This window comes from Tenrec ecaudatus, chromosome 1 (genome assembly GCF_050624435.1).
Source record: "Tenrec ecaudatus isolate mTenEca1 chromosome 1, mTenEca1.hap1, whole genome shotgun sequence".
NCBI lineage: Eukaryota > Metazoa > Chordata > Mammalia > Afrosoricida > Tenrecidae > Tenrec > Tenrec ecaudatus.
In genome coordinates this window covers 7,334,653-7,356,868 of record NC_134530.1, presented here as the reverse complement: position 1 = coordinate 7,356,868, position 22,216 = coordinate 7,334,653, and the positions used below count along the sequence as shown (strand labels likewise).

The following is a 22,216-nucleotide window of genomic DNA, read 5'->3' as shown; positions in this document are numbered from 1 at the left end:
TTGAGAGTGATGAGGGCAATGAATGTACAGATGTGGTTTACACAATTGTTGTATGGAACCTGAGGATCCAGCCTTCGGGCACTTAAAGCACTTAGAAATTGAAATGTGCTAGCTGATTAAATTCCACCTGCACAAAGCCGCCAAGGTAAGCCAATCTTGAGTACTACATCTCCCAGAATCCTCTCCGCCCCACGGTTCCGGGTTAGAGCGGCCAATGGGGTCCCGCGAGATGTAGAAGGCGGAAGTGAAGCGGAAGCCATTACACTAGGGAGGCAGTAGCCGCGAGCCACATGGGTAGGGGGCTTCACGGGCGCCGTGCGGTGCTTCTCCGCTTCTCTATGGTAAACAGGGATCTTCCATATGAACTTCTCGGCCCTTCGGCGGCGGGTTCCGGAGCCTCTGCTTCCCCTGTTCTGCCCCAGTCGCGTAAGCTCCGCTTTACTCGCTTAACCCATCATCTCCCGCGTTCCCACGGACGTCAGGGGCTCCCAGGCAAGGAGGTGGAAGGGGGACCCGCAGCCAGCCGAGAGGTGTGATGTAGACGCTGGCGATCCGCGGTCGGAAACGCTGTCGAGGCGGCGACCACGGTCGACCGATGCAGTTAGGGATGTGAGAAAGCACCGGTCACAGGACTGCCTTAGGGGTGCAGGCTGGAAAAGCCTGGCCCGAGGCAGTTTAGGAAGCAGTTAGAGACCCCAGAAGAAACCGCCTTTTGCCTTGCTCCCAGTTTCATCTAATGCTAAAAAGCCGCACCGATCTTTTGTGTCTCCAGCAGCCTGCCAGCCTTGAGAGTTAATCTACTAATAGCTTGTGTTGGCTTTTATCATCGAGCTTTTACAACATTTATCCATTTCACATTTTTAAAATCGGGAAATAGAACTTTCATGGGAAAAAAAACAAAAACAAACAGAAAAGCACAACAGAAACCTTTTGAGTATGGATGTGATGCACAATAAAAACCCAAACCAAACTCAACTGCTGTGGAGTCGGTTTCCCTTCAGAGTGAATCTTTGGGAGAGTGGAACTTCAGACACTGTAACTCTTTACAAGATTAGAAAGTCTCATTTTTCTCCTGCCCCCGCTGGTGTTTTGAACTATTGACCTCAGGGTTCACAGCCCAATGTGTAACTACTACAGCACCAGGGCTCCTTAAACAATTAAAATGATACCAATCAATTAAATTCACAAATCATGTCAAACCCACTGCCATCGAGTTCTTTGGACTCACCCACCCTATGGGACCGCGCCTTTAGGCTTCATGGGCTGTAACTTTAATGGGAGCAGACAGCCTCAGGCTTCTGCAGAACCATTGGAAGTTCCTAGCCAATAACCTTGTGGTTAACAGTCCAAGTTTACTGGACAGCGCTACCAGGGCCCCTTGGGAACAAGGTCAGGATATTAAATCCCAAGAAATTATGTACATTTTCCAATCTGCATGCTCCTGTGTGTTTTCCCAAAGATAAATGTACTAGTGTTGACAGTCATTAGTGATGGGAAGAGCCTCCTTGGCATAGTGGTTATCATTTGGCTGCTAACCTTGAAGTCAGTAGGTCAAAAGCACCAACTGCTCTCCAAGAGAAAGATGGGAATTTCCACCCCTGTAAAGAGTTATAGCCTCTATAGCCTCAAAAAACCCACAGAGGCAGTTCTATTGTTTTATATCTCATTGCCATCAGTCAAAATCAACTCGATGGCAGTGAGTTTGGTTTTGTTTGTGCTTGAAATCACTTTCAAATTTATCCACATCAATTCACTTACGGTGAAAACACTTGCCACAATTTACTTGCCCATTCGACTATAGGTGGGCATTTGCCGAGTTAACACCTTCTCTTATTGAATAATGTTGCCATAAACATTTTTGTGCCGTGGTGTCTGTGTCAGAGTCTGTCCAGGGTTGTATTCTGGTTCACGGAGTCTCTTTTAAATCAAAACCCCAAATTAGTCACAATTGCCTCAATGGCAGAGAGTTTGAGACATCTCAGAGTGATCTTCTGTGGAGTGTCCATGACTACTAGTACGTCTTCACTGGAGCCGGCAGCCTCATCTTTCTTCTGAAGAGCGGCTGGTGGGTTTGAACCTTAAGCAAAATGTTTTTCTTTGGGTTGAGTGACTATGTGAGTAAAGAATGTGTAGTGTAGAGACATCAACGATTATAGCTATGGTGGTTGTTGTTGGTTTTATTGTTGTTGTTTTTACTCTAGTTTTGATTTCCACACTTCAGACCTTAATCCATCTCAAAATGTTTTATGTGCGTAATAATTGACAAAGATTCAAATTTATTTTTGTTTTCCCTCATAATGCCACCCATAAATCACATTTCATGTATTGTTTTCTCTTGGCCATTGTGCTTATCCCAGTAGCAATACAGGAGTACAAAGGTTTAATCAATTCAGTAATTTTTAGATTGAGATATTTCTAAATAGCTTGTAGACAAATTATGTTCACCTAGCTATTCTTCTCCAGAACATTATGACCGTTCCCTAGCTTTTTGTTCTTCCATATACATTTTTGTCAGCCATCTTACCAAGCTCTGCCCCCAGGATTTCCTTTCCAAATTGTGTTGAATCAAATTATGAATCTTAAGGAAATGGCATTTTTCCCCCCACTGAGTTATTTCTATTTATCTATATCTTCTATAATGCCTTTCAGTCAAGTTTGGAAGTATCTGCAGAAGGGATTTAAATTGCATTGCTTGATTTATTATATTTTTAGGAATTTTGGTCTACTAAGTCAGTAGTTCTCAACCTTCCTAATGTTGCGACCCTTTAATACAGTTCCTCATGTTGTGGTGACCGTCCCAACCATAAGATTATTTTTGTGGCTACTTCATAACTGTTATTTTGCTACTGTTTAAAATCGGGCAACCCTTGTTAAAGGGTCATTTAACCCCCAAAGGGGTCACAACTCACTCATTGAGAACCGCTGTGCTAAGGGGTCCTGGTGCCATGGTGACTACAGTGTAGGCTGCAATCTGCAATGTTACCGTCTCAGAAACCCACAACAGTTCTGCCCTGCCCTGTCCCATCACCATGAGTCACAACTGGCATGGTATTATCTAAGAAGTAGTACGTCTTTCTGCGCTATGCGTTGAGTTTGGGTCTAGACATGTGACTGTAACATGTTATTAATTCATTATGTTAATGTATGTGTTTGTTTTTTAATTTTCTTAGACAATATTCATCTGTATAAAATAACTACATATTTATATTTTCCCTTAATATCCTACATATTTGCTTTATTTTTATTTTAGGACAGGCAGGTTCTTCTGATATCATTGATTAGAATTTGGATTAGAAACTTTAGACAGTATTATTTTCACTCTGATCTTAAAGGGAAATCACTTCAGATGCTTCCTGGAGACTCTTCTACCCCCTTTGGGGTAAAATATATATAAAATATATAGGCATCTTCATTTATTAAGTGTATAGGTCATGATATTGATTAAATTCATCATATTGTACTACTATCACCACTGTTTATTTTCAAAAGTTTACATCACCCCAAATACCTTTTAAAAATAATACTAAAATATATATGAGTTTTATTAGATTAAAGACGTTTCCTTTCCTTGTTATTAGAGTTGGTCATCAGTGTAACTAAAAAATATGTAGAGAATCCCAAGGAAACCTTTAGTACTGTTAACCGAAAGCTTGGAAGTTCAAGTGTACCCAGTGGACCTCGAAGAGGAGGATTGGTGATGTACCACTGAAAATCAGTCATTGAAAACCCATAGCTGTAGCATAGTCATCGTCAGAGTATATTCTGTAGCAACTGATGAAAAGAAATAGACATATCCCAGAAGACGTAAAAAAATTCCTGGGAAAAATGGAGTTGAAGGGCCATAGATTTTTCCATGATCTACTTGAAGCCTGTATGTGTAGACCACACACAAACCAAACCAAATTAACCTACGCCCCTCCAGCCAATCCCAACTCAAAATGACCCTGTAAAGGGTTTCCAAGGCTGCTAAAATGCGTGCTTTCTTTTGCTCTTTGTACACTCTGAAAAGTTTTCTGGGTTTATGTCTTCTTTCGTTACTGTGTCTGTTAAAATTTATTTTGTCTGTGGGCAGAAATTCCCTCAAATCATTGTTTTGCCATTTCTTGATAGGCGTTTTGATAAAAATACGTTTATATGTAGGTGGCCACTTCAGAACCAGGGTGATAGTCCATAGTCTTCTGGCTTCCAGTGTTGCTGACAGAAATCAGCTGTCAGCCTAATGCTCATGTCTGTAAAGTTGTTCATACAGCATGACCGCCAGGCCAGCATCACCTGGCAACTTGTCAATGGCAACTTGTTAAAATTTTACATTTTTGGACCCATCCCAGATCTACTGAATCAAGTTCTGGTGCTGTAGCCCAGCAGTGCAGGGATTTTGTTCGGTGGTTTTGTTTTGTTTTGTTGCGGTGGTTGTTTCTCTCCCTGGAGGAGGGGAGGTAATTGTTTGAAATGTGATTTTTTTTTAACCATAGGCAGCTGGAAGGGTACTGTGCTTATGGTCATAGGGGAGAAATGACTTTGAGGAGAGGAGTGAAAATTGTTCAATTGGTAAATTGTGCTGTTTGAACATATATCATTTTGAAAACACTCCAGGTGATTCTCTGGCAATTTCAAGTATGAGAACCACTGCTTTAGAGATTTATCTGCTGTTGTTGACCATTGCTTTTCTCCGGTTTCACTGTGTCTAAGTGTAAATTTATTTATCTGCAGTCTGTTTGGCTTACCTCTCAAGTGAAAAACTCAGAGCCGCTGTGTTTTGTACCTTCCCCACTCCTCCTTCTGGAGTGCTCTTTAGAAATGCAGCCCCATTCCTCGGCTTTTCTTGGCTCTTAACTAGCTTTAATACTTGGCATCTCTTTGTTTCTTTGTGCCATTCTCAGTTCTGTCCTCTAGCACAGTGTACGGATTTTGGCTTGCATAAATGCCACATATACAGTTTGTGTGAATATTTGTCAGCCCACCTCAAAAGTACTCATTAGTTGGATTGGGAAGAGATCTAGGCATGAGAATTATTACAGGGCTCCCCAGCTGGGTTATGCATTCATTTGACTGCTCACCACAAGAAAAGACTTTCTGCTCCAGTGAAGACTGACAGCTCCAGGAATCCAAAGAGGCCTGTAAGGTCACTATGAGTTGGAATCAATTCAGTGACAGTGAGTCTACTCTGTCCACAATCTGATGTTGATGCAGCAAGTCAGTGGGCACTGGGTGACACTCTTAGGGAACAAATTCTCTTTCTGACTGTGGAATCTGCTGCTAAGTCTCTTTATGTAGGTTTTTGGTTTTTACCATCTATTTTTATTTCAACAATTGTCATTTCCCTTTTAGAAATTGTGGTGTGTGTTTTTTTTTTAACCTCAGTGTTAATGTATTGCCAGGGCCACTGTTTTGTTTTGTTTTTAAGTGTTACCTGTTTTATATTGTACTTTAAAGTGCTTTTATGTGGAAGGTAGAATCAGGTTGCACCATGAAAACACAAGTCTTACTCTACCCATTTAGCCCTTAAGACATTACATCTAATTCATTGAAAGCTTAAAAGATGAGGCGTATATAGAAATATTTGAGTGGGAATCCACTCAAGGGCAGTGGGTTTGAGTGAGCACAGCGCACTTCTGGACTAGCTGAGGAAATAGTAGTAGACAGTGCTCTCTCAACTGTTATTTTATCTGTGTCCTTCTGAACAACACTGATCAGAATAGTTTTTGCAAGGGCAGACATAGCAGTGCAAGGAATAATCAGTCTTTCGACAACAATTTTAGAGATCTGCAGAGTTTGACTCTTCTGAGTTAATGTTACAAAATCGAATGATGACCTCATAATGGAATCATGCAGGAACAGTTTCAAAGGGTAACCTGTGTTGTGTATCATCCCCTACACTCCAGCACGCCCTCTTCCACCACCACCACTACCACCCCCCCAAAAAAGAAAGAAGGAAAAGGGTGACTAGAACAATTAAATCATGTATAATTGAGAGAAGCAGGACTGGGACTCGGGTGACAAGTTATTTTCCGGTGCCAGCCCTGAATCCGGACACTTGTTTGCCTCTTCTTTGTCTAGTCTTTGATGAGAAGAAAACAGATCCTAGTGTCAATGAGGCAAGGTTTGCAGAAATTGAAACGAACGTGTTCTCAAGACGGACAGGCCTCTTTCGCTTTTATTGTATTCAGTGTTGTATTCATGTGGCAGTCAGTGTTGTATTTTGTTGTATTCAGTTTTACTTTTGTTGTATTCATGGTGCCAGCAGAACAGGAAAACACTGCATAGAAGAATGAATAGATAACAAATGAATTAACCCACATTTATCTTCACACTGAGAAGACTACCCTGGCATTTTGGTAGAGTCATAAGGGAAGTATTCTGTGGAGTTGGACAGTCTGGTAGTATAGTGGGTTAAGTGTTGGGCAGTTCGAAATTACCAGCCACTCTGGGGAAGAACGATGAAGGTTTCTACTCCTTTAGAGATACCGTCTTGGAAATATCCAGGGGCAGTTGTGTCCTGTCCTATAGGGTTGCTATGAGGCGGAATCAAATTGATGGCAGTGAATTGGGATCCTCTGAGGAGGTTCAGGGAAACTAATGGTAATCCATGTATTAAGACACAGCCTGCATGACTGTTCCTGGGCTCCACCGTCCATCACAACCCCCATGGAGGGTCAGGGCCTAGATCATTTGGGTGTAACATTCACTGTATTAGGCCAGGTTCACTAGAGAAACAAATCCAGAGACAATAATACATAACAGCTGTAGATCAAGAAGTTATTATATATCGATAAAACATCCCAGCCCAGTCCAACTCAAGTCCATAAATCTGATAATAACCCATAAGTCTCTCTTCAGACTCATGCAGTCATATGCAATGATACCAAATGCAGAAATGTCGCAGGCTGATGGGTGTAAAGTTGGGTGGATCCAATGGCACAGGCAACATCACAGAGCTCTGACAACTTTCAGAGTGGCCCGCAAGCAGAAGGTGATAGCAGGGGTGGGGGGCATGGGGGAAGGTGAAGTTGGAGTTGGATTGTGTTTATCCTTCATAGCTAGGTCTATAAAACATATAGAATTGTTTTTTATGTGTTTTGTGCTTAATGTTGAGAAAGCTCTTCCTTATGTGGTTATCGAGTTTTCACAGCAATCTTTACTGAAAACAGCTTCCTCTCCCCACTGTGAACTACTGTGCTGCCTTTATTATGGGTCATATAACAGTTTGCAAGATAGTTTTTTACTCTGTTGCAGTGGCTGCATCATAACAGGTCTTGGTGATTCAGTTAGCTTAGTACGCCTTCATTAATGCTTTAACTTATTGACCAATGGGCTTTTCACACATATTTTTAAATTCCTTTGGCAATTTCTTTAACAAAAGTTTGTTTTGTTTTGAACCTCTCTGTCACTGTGGCTTAATTGTGCTTCTTCTGAGTTTTAAATAAGAACTCTAGTGGCACAACGGCTAAGTGGCAGCAAATCTAAAAGTTAGTAGTTTGAGCCCACCTGTGTGTGACACGGCAGGAGAACCTGGGGACCTGATTCCATACAGGTAACAGAGTTGGAAACCCTATGGGCCAGTTCTTCTTTGTCAGTGGGCCCACACTGTGAGTCAAAATAGACTAGACAGTTCCCAAGATCAATACATTTTATATCAATAGAAAGATATTGGCACTGATTATCGAGACCAGAAAACAGTAAAGGAAGAGCAGATCTGTGTGAGATATTTTGTGGCGGTTGTTAGCTAACAGTGGAAGTAGGATCTGGAGGTCGGGTGTGGCCTTCATACTGGAGCACGGGTGTTGGATTTAAGAGTTGAAGTTAGGAGTTGGAGACAGATGCCTTGTCAGAACATTTATTGAAAACAAACAAGCAAAAAACCAACTCCAAATACATGGCCATTTAGTCAATTCTGACTCAAAGCAACCCTGTAGAACAGAATAGAACTGCCCTGTGAGCTTCTGAGAGTAACTCTTTAAAGGAGTAGAAAGTCTCATCTTTCTCCCATGGAGCAGTTGATGGTTTTGAACAGCTGACCTGGTGGCTAGTGTAACCCACTACAATACCAGGGCTCCCCTGGCAGAACATAGAGCATGAACAGTTCCCCAGTTAATTAGGTCATTCATTTTTCTTGGCAGTGTTTTGTAATTTTGTCTAGGTCTTACATAGGTTTCATTTGACCTGCTCCTAGATATTTGCTATGTTTTATGCTGTCATAAATAGAACTGTTTTAACATTTCATTTTTCATTCTCTGATGAGGTGCCTTTTAAAATCGTAATTACTATGAAGTGCGATGAATGGTTATTTGCCAAAGTGGGGCAATGCTAAGAATGTTTGAGATCTAGAAAAACAAAGGTGAAATTTTGGCATTGTCTTAGGGAGAGTGGTTTGTTTAATACTCCTTACTGGAATCAGTTATTGGAGTTTCCCAGGGGACCAAATAACTGACTGATAGTTACGTTCAGGCAGGAGGCAGATGGTTAGGATTATTCAGGAGTTCTCTTTTCTTTTACAGGGGTGATAATAGGCAGAAGAACAAAGGAATGTATTGAAGATCTTGATGATTCACAGCTGGATAAGTGGAGCAATGAGAAGAGGAGGTAAGTTGGGAGCAAGGTTTTGGAAGAATGGGTGCCCTGGAATTCTGTCCAGTTGAAAAGTTAATGTGAGAAGAAGTTTGTGGGGGAGGTGATTCTAGAGGAGAGATTTCTTGGTCATTATCTGGGCAGTTTTCAGCGAAGACCAAGTCTGTGCTGCAGTCAAATGGATGTATAATTAGTGTGGGGTGATGTGAGGCAGAGGACTTCGGAGACGGGACCCTCCTACTTTAGAGAATCCTTAATGATGGCAGGGATTGAAAACACAAGTGCGCCCTGAGGCCTCTAATGAGTGTGGGAGTTCGCCATAATTGCTGAGATAAAACCCTTGGAAAGGAGCTCCTGCAACCTGGTGGAGGTAGGCTAGGGACCACTACATCACGAGCTGCAGGTTTTACTTAAGTAAAATGAAGGTCTCATATGAGATGGCGTGCTGCTCAGAAGAGGAAACCCTGAAAACCATGAAGATAAGAGAGATAGAAATAGTAGCCCCTGTTATTATTTCAAGCATTCACCTGTTAACTGAAAGGTCAGCAGTTCGAACCCACTAGAAGCTCCATGGAAAGATGTAGCAGTCTGCTTCCATAAAGATTACAACCTTGGAAACCCTATGAGGCAGTTCCAACACTGTCCTTTAGAAACGAAATTAAAATAAAAATGACCTTATAGGACAAGGCAGAACTTCCCATGTAGCTTTCCAAGACTGCAGCTCATGACAGGAATAGAAAGCCTTCTCTTTCTCCCAAGGGGTCAGCTGGTACTTTCAAATGCCTGCCCATGGCATTAGCAGCCCAACTCATAACCACTACACCACCAGGGTTCCAGCTTGCAGGGTTGCTATGAATAGGAATCGATCATTTTATTGGGGGCTCTTACAACTCTTGTTGCAATCCGTACATCAATCGTATCAGACATATTGGTACATATATTCCATCTTGCTTTTCTAGACATTGAATTTGACTTTCTGTAGAGCCTTGGGATCACTTCCTCTTTTTTCCTTCCCTCCTCCTCCCCACCTTTTTTTTAAAATTCTTTCTCTCATTTACTGCAGATGCCTATTTATAGGGGAATGAGAAGAAGAGGGGCATTCTGATTCTACGATTGTCCGGTTGTTGGGCAGGTTTCTTGTCATTTTCACAGGATGGCAGCTCCCACTCTGTCTCCCGGACCTGGTAAGTTCTTGAGGCAGCACACTCCCTTAGAAGTCAGCATACCTGATCCGTCCCACAGGAGAGTCACTCAGCTCATGGGGGACATACAGCCACACAGAAGGCTGTCCAGGGAGGTTGGAGGAGTGAGAGTGAGAGGAGCAAAGTCACAGGAGTACCTGGAGGCTTTGAGTTCAATTCAGGGCTTTGTGGATTTGGAAAAGGATGGAGTGTGTGTGCTTGGTATATGCGGGAAGGTGAGCAGATACTGAGTGACCCCACATTATCCTTTTACTGTTTTTCACTTTTTTATTGTGAATTAGTTGACCATTTATTGCTTTACATATACCTGAGCAAAGTAACAGTTCCATTGCTCAGAAATCCACTTTCTGAACGTTGAAGCTGTGCCTGTATATTTTGTGGGTATGGATGCTTAACGTTAGTGATTGGCACATGTTGTTGACATGTTGAACAGACTTTGTTTCTCTTGCCTGCTTTCTTTTCCACTAGTTGTGTCTACTCGGGACCCTGTTTGTCTCCAGGAATCGGGACTTCCTCTTTCTTCAAAAGACTATTCATGTCCCCAGACTGTGGACTTGTTTCCTTGCAGTGTCTTGGAGCCTCAAAGTCCCACGGGGGCAAGTTCAAAGGTACCCCAAAGTATCAGGGGCTTTGCTTGTAGACAAAGAACTGCCCCAAAGGTCCCCAGTATCGTAGGCTGAGGACTTCATTCAATTCTTCATCCAGGTTGAGTGATGCCTAATCAGAGTGCAAGACAAAGAGCCCAGGGATATCGTGAAGAGGTCCTGGAGTCAGGAAAGGGGAAATGACTTGTGTACCTGTTTAAGGCTTAGGCCCACACTGGACATTAGAGGCAGAACTAGAAGCTCTTAGGTCATGCTAGAAGTGGAGATAGACATTTAGTCTATGTCAGAGGTGCATCTGAAGTAATGAGATAGGACAAGATCACCTTATGGGGAAGAGAAAATGTCTGAGTACCGAGTTGTAGAGAAAAACTCAAGATTACAGAACCCTGTCTGAAAACGCGTCATGTTAGATCTCTCATGCCATATCGTTAGCCTCAGCTATTTTTCCTGTGAACATTGGTAGGCTGGCTTCTCATTGACCCAGTATGTGATGTTTTAGGAGTCGGTGACTTTCCAGGATGTTGCTGTAGACTTTACTGAGAAAGAGTGGCCTTTGCTGGATTCTTCTCAGAGAAAACTATATAAAGATGTGATGCTGGAAAATTATAGCAACCTCACTTCAGTGGGTAAGGCTGGTGTCATTTCTACATTTATCCAGTGATTTCTTACAGAACTGACTATGACCCAGAACCATTGTGAGGATTCCAAACATAGTTGTAAAGAAGCAGGACTGGTTCCTATCCCTGACGTCTCACCATGGATACTGAACCTTGTCCATTTTGTGCACTTTGAAGGTTCTCACTTGTGTGTGAGCTTGAACATGGGATTCTGAGATAAGAAACCCCATTCTGTTAGAAGGTTAAATGTGTGGGCAGTTATAGTTTTTTATTTTTTTATGAAAGACCTTTACTGTATTTCTTTTAGAAATTTACTATCACCATTATGCTGCTCCAAAATCAAATTTGTCCATCTTCACTGCTGATTCTAGTGTGATGGAAAGGCTTGTTCTCTGGCTTAGGGCTCCCTCAACACGTGTCTTTCCCTGTGAATAGGATATCAGCTTGGCAAGCCTAGCCTTATCTCGCACTTGGAGCAAGAAAGGGAACTGAGGACAGAAGAGAGGAGAACTCACCAAGCCACCTGTCCAGGTAAGCACCTGGCAAATGGAATGAATTCTTTTGAGTATCAGCTGCATTCAGTGAGTTTGGTGAGATACATTATCAACCAGGAAATTGAGAAGTGCTTCTTTTGCTGTACCTGTATTCCTTTAGAAGTACCATGGTCTTATTGTCCCTTCACCTTTAAGTTGATGGTTTTGGCTCAGTGTTTCATACTTTATGTTTGTGATCATCCTATCTTTCATCAGTGCCAATCTTTGAAGAATCTTAATGAATTAAGTTTCTAGCCCTTTTATTACACTTCAACCTGCAGAAAGCAGAACTCCTCACACCAAGAATGTAAGCAGTATCACAGTAAATGGAGAAAAGAAATTATCCAGAATCTATCATCAGTGCCCATAGAAGTAACAATCAAGAACTCAAATCTTGTTACATTGGACAGATCTGCTGAAAAGACCTCTTATTAAACGATAAATATGTCATTTTGAGGATTAAGGTGTCCCTCACCCAAGACTTGGGATTTTTAAGTCACAACCTATGTATGCAAAAGATGGACATTGACTAAGGAAGACCAGAGGAGTATTGTTTTGAGTTATGTTGTTGGTGAAGTCTATTGATTATATCAGGGAGTGCCAATGAATGAGCATGTCTGTCTTAAATAAAGTACCGCTGGAATGCTCAGATCTTAAGATGATGAGACTTTATCTAACTTACTTTGGACATGATTTCAGGAAGGTCCACTCTAGAGAAGGTCACTATGCTTAGGAGGTAGAGGGTCAGCGAAAAGGAGGAACACTGTCCACGTGATAGCTAGACATGGTGAGTGGCTTCAACAATACTTGTGAGGTGCTGCACAGTCAGCCAGTAGTCATTCTATTATATGTAGGATTACCGTGAGTGACTTTGATGATATCTAACACTAATGAAATTCATGCATAGTGATTAAATGTTCAGCTATTAGCCCAAAAACCTGCAGTTCAAATCCACTAGCCATTCTATGGGAGAAATTATTTAGATATCTGTTTCCATAAAGATTACTGCCTTGAGAACCATACTGTGCAGTTAGTTGTACTCAGTCCTGTATGGTGGTCAAGAGTTGGAATCAGCTTGATAGTACTATACACAGTTCTCACGCAGCTAAATGCCTACAGTCCCTTTTTGCTCGTGTTTTTGTGTGAGTTTGTTTCCCTTGAGCATTACTTTTTCATGTTTTTGGTTAGTATTCATCACACACACACACACACAGACCTAGAATAAACACTTGTTTTTGCACCATCCTCTTAATGTTTTTATTTTCTGGCAAATTAATATTTTTTTCATTTTGTTTCAGATTGGGAGATTACATCTAAAACAAAATGGTCAATTTTTATGGAAAGTATTTTTGGGAAGGAAACCTCCAATGCCTTGACAGTGGTAAGAAGTTCTTGGGATAATTCTTGATCATCCACATTAGGAGAAGATTGAAACTGTCTTAAGGCAGACAAGCAACCCAAAAGCTAAGCGCATCATTGGAAGCAGGTGGTAATCCTAGGAGGAAGCAGTATATCAGAGACAATCTTATCAGCTTAGGGAAAACAGCTGAGTCCACACTCTTCAGTTTGAGCTCTAATGAGTACTTACTTCCCCAACCGTGCCTTCAGGTATTACGCATTTGCCTTGAACAATTTTGAACAGTTACCAAATTTTTACAATTTTACCAAGTTGTAAAAAGCCTTGCAAGCTTACCATAGATACTCGAGTAGAAGCCAACCTGAATATCAGTGCAGGCACCTCATTTTACCACAAAACTGCATAAAAATGTGCTGAAATGCTCAGCTTGTACATTAGTATACATGGTAGCTAATGCAGCAGACCCTGATGCCATAGCGATCACTTGTTCCAATTGAGAGGTCACCGATGGAACAGGAACCGAACATTTGCTCTGTCAATGATGGCTGTTTTTCGTCTTCATTTGTAGAGGAAATCAGGGAGCAAATATCCTGTAAATATGTTTCCTTCCTGTTCATATCAGTTTCTGTGGGAGAGAATTTTTATAAATATAATGGATATCGGGATGTTTTACTCAGCTCTCGTTGCTTTAATCAACAGGAAAGAACTGGACTTGGTGAGCAACCCACTGAATATGCTCACTTTCTTGATGTCTTCAGCATTACGCAGCAGGTGGGACGGCGCGATGGGAAGAGGCCCTATCACCGCCACAGCTACGGGACAGGCTTCAGGGACAGATCACACCTCCCTGAGCACATGAGTATTTGCAGTGGAAGAAATATGTATGAATGCCATCAGTGCCAAAAAGCCTTCACCACAAGGTCTTCGCTCACACGCCACAAGAGGATTCACACCGGTGAGAAGCCCTATGAATGCAGTGCCTGTGGGAAAGCCTTCAATGATCCATCAGCTCTTCGAAGTCATGTGCGAACTCACACCAAAGAGAAGCCCTTCGACTGCAGCCAGTGTGGAAATGCGTTTCGCACACTCTCCTCTCTGAAGATACACATGCGAATACACACCGGGGAGAGGCCTTACGAGTGTGACCAGTGTGGGAAGGCCTACGGCAGAAGCTGCCACCTCACTGCACACAAGAGGACGCACACTGGAGAGAGGCCCTATGAGTGTCATGACTGTGGGAAAGCTTTCCAGCATCCTTCACACCTTAAGGAGCATGTCCGGAATCACACTGGCGAGAAGCCCTATGAGTGCACACAGTGTGGCAAAGCGTTCCGCTGGAAGTCTAACTTTAACTTGCACAAGAAAAACCACATGATAGTGAAAACATATGAATGTAAAGAATGTGGGAAAGCTTTTGGCGATGTCATATCACGAAGAAAACATATGCGAATTCATATAATCAAGAAACCCGTTATCTGTAGACAGTGTGGAAAAGCCTTCAGAAACCAGTCAATCCTTAAGACACATATGAATTCTCATACCGGGGAGAAGCCCTATGGGTGTGACCTATGTGGGAAAGCCTTCAGTGCAAGCTCAAATCTCACAGCACACAGGAAAATACACACCCAAGAGCGGCGCTACGAGTGCACCACCTGTGGGAAGGTCTTCAGTGATTATTTATCGCGAAGGAGGCACATGAGCATTCATCTTGTAAAGAAACGGGTTGAATGCAGACAGTGTGGAAAAGCCTTCAGAAACCAATCCACCCTTAACACACACATGAGAACTCACACAGGAGAGAAACCATATGAGTGTGATCACTGTGGGAAAGCCTTCAGCATAGGCTCCAACCTGAATGTGCACCGGAGAATACACACTGGGGAGAAGCCCTACGAATGCCTTGCCTGTGGGAAAGCCTTCAGCGACCATTCGTCCCTCAGGAGTCATGTGAAAACACACCGGGGAGAGAAGTTATTTGTGTCTTCAATGTGGAAGAGGCTTCAGTGAACATGCCTTTTTAAAGAAAAGTGGAGTCCGGGCTGAAGAGAAATTGGTGCTGAAAGCTTTGTGGGCTCTTAGTTTATTGGAGTAAAGAGTAAAAGAAAAGAGAAACCTAATGTGCATAATGACTGGTGGATTTGGGTTGTTTCTTAACCCATTGGGAGACCGTTGAGAACTGGAGCTGGGAGAAAATGTGCTCCGTGATACAGAGGAGCCTTCAGTGTACATTCCTCTCTTCACAAAAAGAAGGACACGGAGAGAACCTCTCACGTGGTACTTAATGTGAAAATGTTTTTGCCACCAACTTTTAACCATTTGGGTATAAGAGTAGCACACTAAGGGAAATGAAAGTCATCTTAAATTCAACAACTGGGAAATATTTATTGGTGTTACACTGTATTACTCAGGAAAGTGAATGCCCCAATGACACACACAGAAACATACAGTCAGGACTGTGGAAAAATCTACAGCCAGGGTCGATGACCTTTCCCTGATCTATATGGCCTATAAACTTACAATAGTTTTTACATTTTTAAAGAAGAATATGTGAAAGAGGCCATGTGTGGCCTATGACACCTGAGATAGTTGTTATCTGACCTTTACAGCAAAAACTTTGCCAATCCTTGGTCTGTGGCTGTGCTTCCCTCTACATGAGGTGCTGTTGTGGTGCCGAAGACAGTAGGTAATGTTTGGAGGTGTTTGGGGTTGTTAAATTGGGAAATGGTGAGGGGATCTGCAACTGGAATCTAGTGGGAAAACCTCATAGATGCTATTCCACAACGCACAAGACAGAGTCCCTCAGGGCTGAGAATGGTTAAGTACTCTGCTACCTAAAGATTGCATTCAAACCCACCCACAGGTTCCTCAGAAGACAGGTCTGGTGCTATGCTTTTGGAAGATCAAAGCCCCGAGACCCCTAGGAAGCCCTGATTCTCTGCACCTGTGGAGTCGCCATGAGTTTGAATTGACCCAAAAGCAACTTGCAGTAATAATACACAGAAGCCCCTCCCCTCCTCCACCCTCCCAGCAAGGAATTATCCACCACAAAATGACAGTGTTGTTTACGTGGTGAAACCTTGGTCTACAGTAATTCCACAGTTTTGATACCATGAGTGCTCACACAAGACACTAAACGTCAGTATAATCGTTGTGGCTCCTTTTACAGGCAACTTTATAGCTCATTGCAGATCATCGTATGGGTATAGTTAATGTGGAGATGCTCTCAGCCATAGCGTCTCAATTGTTGTGCAGATGAAAGTTCATCCTGGGAGACAGTAAATTTTCTAGGGAATGAGGTTGCCTTTATTGGTTTTATATCATAAAAATGGGCCTTTGGCTTGTTAGATATTTTTGGTCTTTAAGGTTATGTTCATGTAAACAAACCTTAAGCCTAATCACAAAAGGTTTGTACGTAGTATTTTTATTATAACTTCACTGTTGACATGGTAATCCCCTGCTTGATAACTTAATTGGCTAGTGGGATAGTCAGAAATGTGTTATGTGCAAACTTGCCTCAGAGATAGTATGGGTGCAGTTCCAAGCCACTGCAGTAGAATAAATATTGTACTAAAGCAAGTCAAAATTCATATTTGGGTCTCCCAATGCATACAAGGTATGCTTACATGTTGCACAGTGTAGTCCATTAAGTGTGTGGTAGCATTATGAGAAAGTTTGGAATATTGTGAGTCTTACCACAATTTGAACCAGACAACACGCACATGTACACTTGGATGTTGGGCAAGTGGCACTCATAGACTAACTTGACATGAGTTTTCCACAAGCCTTCATTTCTTAAAAAGGGTAATATCTGCAAAGCACAATTAAATAAGGTATGCCTGTACTGTGTAGCATGTGGGTATATTTAGTACCTAATATTGGTATCTAAAGGTACTGCTGAAAGCCTAATGTTTATTACATCACATGTACCCTCTGGTTCATTTGTTTCCCAGTTAGCCAACAGTGGCATATACTACCCAGTTTCCCCAGTACTCACATCTTCTATTTCAAGATAATCAGGTAAAGAAACCTATGCTGTTTTTTAAATTCTATCTTAAAGGTTCTCTTGCACCTCATACAGTATTCATACGTCCCAGTCTAGGCAATTGACAAACAGGAGTCACTGTATGGGCTTCTGTATACGATTTTGAAAAGGGGTCAGTTTTACCTGGAATCTTCTCTCTCAATGTCTCTTTTTAAAATCTTTGACTCTTTACTCCCAAACCTGAAAAGAAACCCAATACCTAGTGTTGAAGGATCTGTCACATGACCATCAGGATGAGCACAATGGCTAAAGAGCACACTGCAGGGAAATCACAATGACTCTTCTCCCCATTAGTTTCTTTGGATACATGCACTAGCCCTGTACCTATAATTTCTGGTTCCCTGGTACATTGGGGGGGGGGGGGGGACAACAACAACTGATGACTGCATTCAGCTGCTGTGGCATATATTTTTTATTTTGCTTACCTGGGGTTTATGCAGTTCTTAGCAAATACACTTGGCCATTGATTAGCTATTACAACTGTTCCATATGTGGATATGAACTGCATAAACATTGATTGTTGCATTTTTCAAAACCTTGATGTCGAGTCAGTTCTGACTGAAAGACCCAATAAGACAGAGTAGAACTTTCTCAAACAGTTTTCCAAAACTGATCTTTATAGAAGCAGACTGCGACATTTTTGAGGTTTGTAAGTTGAACTGCTAACCATTCTCAACAGTCAAGTGCTTAATCACTTGCCACCAGTACACCTTTATTGATTAGGGATTTAAAAAAATATTCCTTAAATTAGCCTTTTAGATTGTACTTCAAATCTTTATTGATATCCGAGTTCATCATGTTCTTGTCCTGTTGTCTGCTTATAGTTGTATCAGTTTTGACAAAAGTTCTGGATCCAACCAGCATCTCCATTTTGTTTATGAGAATGTAAGACAGTTTAAGTTCACTGGTTTGAAATAGACCTGTTAGCAAGTACTAGTCTGGCTTCATAATCTTTAATTCTTTTATGCCACACACTACACGCCTGTACCTTGCACCTATAGCATTGAATCAAGAGTTTAGTACTCATGTTGCCCCACATTCTGATTGGGTTTCTGATGCTTGATAAGTAAATAAATAGCTTGTATGCCAGATGATGGGAAATGCACTGGAGGAAAAGTAAGATTGATTGTGATGATGTGGTCGAGAGAAACTTCCAGAAGACAGGGAAAGGTTTTCCGTTCTGGAAGGTTTTAGCAGATATCTATGTAGGTGAATGAATTGTTTTAGTGTATCACAATCAGGAAGAGCAACCTTGTGTGTTAGTCTGGGTAGACTAAAGAAACATTCACAAACACGATATGTGTATAAGAAATAAGTTTATATTCAAAAGCAATTGACTATTGAGAAAACATACCAGCTCAGTCCAGATCAAGTCCATAAATCTGATATTAGCCCATATGTTCAATACTAATCTATAAAGCCCTCTTCAGATTTACTTAACACATGTGAGGATGCCTCTTAATCCCCCAAGTCCCAAATTGATACCAGATTATGTAATTACCACACATTGATTGTCCAAAGGCCACAAAAAACTGTGCTTGTGTCTTAGTTTCTTAATACCCCTATAATTGAAATACTATAAGTGAAAGTGGCTATTATGAACAAATTTTATTTCCTCGAATGTTGAGGACACTAGAAGTTTGGATTAAAGTTTCTTCCTGTAGCAGAAGGTTCTCAGTCAGCTCTGGGGGGAAATCGTGGTCTCCTCTTACTCCCTACTAACAAATACATCTGATGTTTCACCTTTCTATTTTACATATTCTCTGTCACTATCTATTCACCATCTATTTTGCACATTATCAACATATATCGGCAGTGAGGAATACTGATGTTTGAAGTCAGAGTAATTCAGACAATGATTATGATTATGTCTTGGCTGGGCTCTGGTTCTCAGTGGTTGAACAGTTTTGGTTTGTTAAATAATTTTATTGGGGGTTCATACAACTCATCATAATCCATACATGCATCCACTATGTCAAGCACACCTGTACATTTGTTGCCCTCATCATTCTCAAAACATTTGCCTTCCACTTGAGCCCTTAATATCAGCTCCTAACTTCCCCCTCCCCACTCCCCCTCCCTCATGAGCCCTTCAAAATCCATAAATTAATATTTTGTCACATGTTACACTGATGTCTCCCCTCACCCACTTCTCTGTTGTACATCCCCCAGGGAGGAGGTTATATGTAGATTCTTGTAATTGGTTCCCCCTTTCCACCCCACATTCCCTCCACCCTCCAGGCATCACCACTGTTACCACTGTTCCTGAAGGGATCATCTGTCCTGGATTCCCTGTGTTTCCAGTTGCTATCTGTACCAATGTACATCCTCTGGTTTATCCAGATTTATAAGGTAATATTGGGATCATAATAGTGGGCGGGTGGGGGGAAGCATTTAAGAACTAGAGGAAAGTTGTGTGTTTAATTGTTGCTACCCTGCACCTTGACTGGCTCATCCCCTCCCCACAACCCTTGAGTAAGCGGTTGTCCAGTTGCCTACTGATGGGCTTTGAGTCTACTCTGCACTCACCCTCATTTACAATGACATAATTTTTTTTGTTCTTTAATGCTTGATACCAGATCCCTTCGACACCTCGTGGTCACACAGGCTGATGTGCTTCTTCCATGTTGGCTTTGTTGCTTCTGAGCTATGTGACCACTTATTTATCTTCAAACCTTTAAGACCCCAGATGCTCTATCTTTTGATAGCTGGGCAACATCAGCTTTCTTCATATTTGCTTATGCACCGGGTTGTCTTCAGTGATCGTATCTGGAAGGTGGGCACCCACTGATACGATTTTCTGTTCTTTGATGTCTGATACCTGGTCCCTTCTATACCTCGTGGTCACACAAGCTAGTGTGCTTCTTCCGTGTGAGCTTTCATGCTTCTCAGCTAGATGGCCACTTATTTGTCTGCAAGCCTTTAAGACACTATATCTGTTAAGATGGGGCACCATAGCCAGGCACCATCAGTTTTCCTCACCACTTTTGCTTATGCACATATTTGTCTTCAGCGATCAAGTTGGGAAGGTGTGCATCATGGAATGCCAATTTAATAGAACAACGTGCTCTTCCATTGAGTAAGTACTTGAATGGAGGTCCAATGGGTTGGGCAGTTTTTAATTATGTAGTTATTTTCCATTTTCTGAACTTTTGCAGTCAACCTCTGTTTGGCATAACATCAAATTTGCTGATCATCCTGATTTTTGGTACCTGACCATATCAGAACCTGAGGAGTAGTATTACTCCACCTTACTATGACTTTCTAACTGTTGTTTTAGCAGTGAAGCAAACATAAATGAGACAAGCAGTTGGGCCTTGGGGGTATTAAGGAAAACCAGACAAGGATGGGTGGTAATTGATGTATCCTGCTCTTAAGCACTGCTGAATTGAGTCAATATTAATAATAAATTTAATGTAGTTGCTAATTTTTGTTTCAGTTGCTGTTCACTGAGTAACATACTTGGATCTGTCTAATTCGCTGGTGATCAGTTTTGCATTCATTTTTTTTCTTTTTTCTTTGGCTTCCTTGCTGTTTTCCGCATCTCTTCCAATATCATAAAGAAAGGCTGTACATATCTCAGGCTCCAATGTCTCCATATACTGAACAGCACAGCCTGAATTTCTACCTCCATACCCCAGGATTGACCTAGTTCCTAAGCAGGTTACATTCCTTTCAGTGGACAAAAGCTAGCTTAGGACCAGAGGTGGTTGAAATTTGAGTGTCACAGTTCTAAGTTCACTCATGAGTAGCAATGACAGACCCAGATTTTTGACCCCTCTATCTGCAGTGTTTGTAATATTAAACCTGACATGGACCAGACAAGCAGAGATGTTTGGCATTTTGCAGATTGGGCACCCAGCCAGTGGTGTTATTCTTGGAGTATGCTGGAAAAATGGATGGAGACCTGCGGGGACTATAGTTGTTCCATGACCCTTGATTCTCAGTTTGCACCTATGCACATCACATGCATTCTCCAGGCGTGTTCTGAAGCCTGGGGTCGGGATTTGGGAAGAGTGGTCAACATGATAAACAGGTTTCTTGACTCCCCTGGGTTTCTATTGGAGCAATTTACTTGCAAGTGAAGAGAGGTGTTTTCTTTCTCACTGACATTTTTGCTTTGTAAAAATCCTTGGAGGTGAGGAGGGACTCAAGTATGTGTGTAAATTTGGTCATAACCCTTGGCCCCAACACCAATCCCCAATTCCTTTGGAGCTGTGTTTTTTGGAAAGGTCGAAGAGTTATTGTTAATTAAGTGGTGGTGGTACAGGATTGTTGTGCTCTCTTTAGATTATATAAGACGGACGGCCCATTTTAAAGTCCTTATAAAACAACTAGCTTTTACCATGTTAAGTTCTGCGCATACTGGGCATTATTAGCTGATTGCCAACTCAATACCGTCCGCCTCCAGAAACGTCAGAGCCACTCTCATGTAGCAGCAAATAAAGCAAGCATGTCCGTGTTCACATGGCATGTGGGAAGTCAGCAGAACAACCATATAACAATGTGATAAGTTCTATGTAGAATAATAAAGAGAATAGACTGGTGAGCTTAACCCATGAGTTAGTGCTGCTATAACAGAATTACCGCAAGTGGGTGTCTTTAACAAACACATTTACTAGGAGTTTCAAAAAAACCCAAAGTCATGCCATTGAGTCAATTCTGAATCACATAGCAACCTTATAAGGACAGAGCAGGACTGCTGTTGTGTGTGAGAGACACTGGAAGGAAGTACAAAGCTTCATCTTTTGCCTTTGGAGCAGCTGGTGGTTTTGAACTATTGACCTTTCAGTTAGCAACCCACTATTCCACCGGGCTGGTTCACTCTTGCCTCTGCAGGAGAAGCCTTGCCTTTTCCCATTCATTTGCTGACCATCTTCATGTGGTGTCTATCTTCCTCTCTGTGTGTTTATCTCAACAGTCATTGGCTTAAGACACCCTACACCAAAATGGCCTCGTTAACATAACAGCAGCTTCTGTTCCCAAATGAGATTATAACCAGAGGTCGAGGTATTAAGGATTTACAATACATATTTTAACCTCACTACCCAATTCGAACTCATACTAGGACTAGATAGAACTGCCCCTGTGGGTTCCTGAGACTTTAAATCTTTACAGGAGTATAATGCCTCATCTTCCAGGAAGCCATAATTCAGATCATGTTGTTAAATACCACAGATTGCTTCTGACTCATACTGACCTTACTTAGAACAAAAGCTTTTCTGGTCCTGCACCATTTTCACAATCTGTAACAACCTCCAAGTCTGTGCTGTTTGTGATACATAATTGCTTTTG

General features: G+C 41.8%; 1 protein-coding gene across 2 annotated transcripts; it reads left to right on the top strand.

Annotated features, from left to right (window-relative positions):
* The first annotated feature begins 264 nt into the window (after positions 1-264).
* ZNF317 (zinc finger protein 317) lies at positions 265-21,652 on the top strand. 2 transcript variants are annotated; one of them, XM_075545685.1, is made up of 8 exons: positions 265-426; positions 8,496-8,580; positions 9,629-9,749; positions 10,236-10,375; positions 10,872-10,998; positions 11,425-11,520; positions 12,821-12,903; positions 13,579-21,652. In XM_075545685.1, exons 3-8 carry the CDS (start codon positions 9,719-9,721, stop codon positions 14,884-14,886), a joined length of 1,785 nt encoding a protein of 594 aa, XP_075401800.1. In that variant the 5' UTR covers positions 265-426; positions 8,496-8,580; positions 9,629-9,718; the 3' UTR covers positions 14,887-21,652. The 2 variants fall into 2 exon arrangements, with proteins under 2 accessions (XP_075401800.1, XP_075401808.1); XM_075545693.1 differs by lacking the exon at positions 265-426 and adding an exon at positions 1,674-2,065.
* Positions 21,653-22,216: the final 564 nt, after the last annotated feature.

What these genes read in the sequence shown, in the direction of transcription:
- ZNF317 (XM_075545685.1), top strand. Translation starts at nt 9,719, where the DNA reads ATGGCAGCTCCCACTCTGTCTCCCGGACCTG. An exon ending in TCACCAAGCCACCTGTCCAG is followed by an intron (nt 11,521 to 12,820) that starts GTAAGCACCTGG and finishes ATTTTGTTTCAG; the next exon opens with ATTGGGAGATTACATCTAAA. An exon ending in CCTCCAATGCCTTGACAGTG is followed by an intron (nt 12,904 to 13,578) that starts GTAAGAAGTTCT and finishes TTTAATCAACAG; the next exon opens with GAAAGAACTGGACTTGGTGA.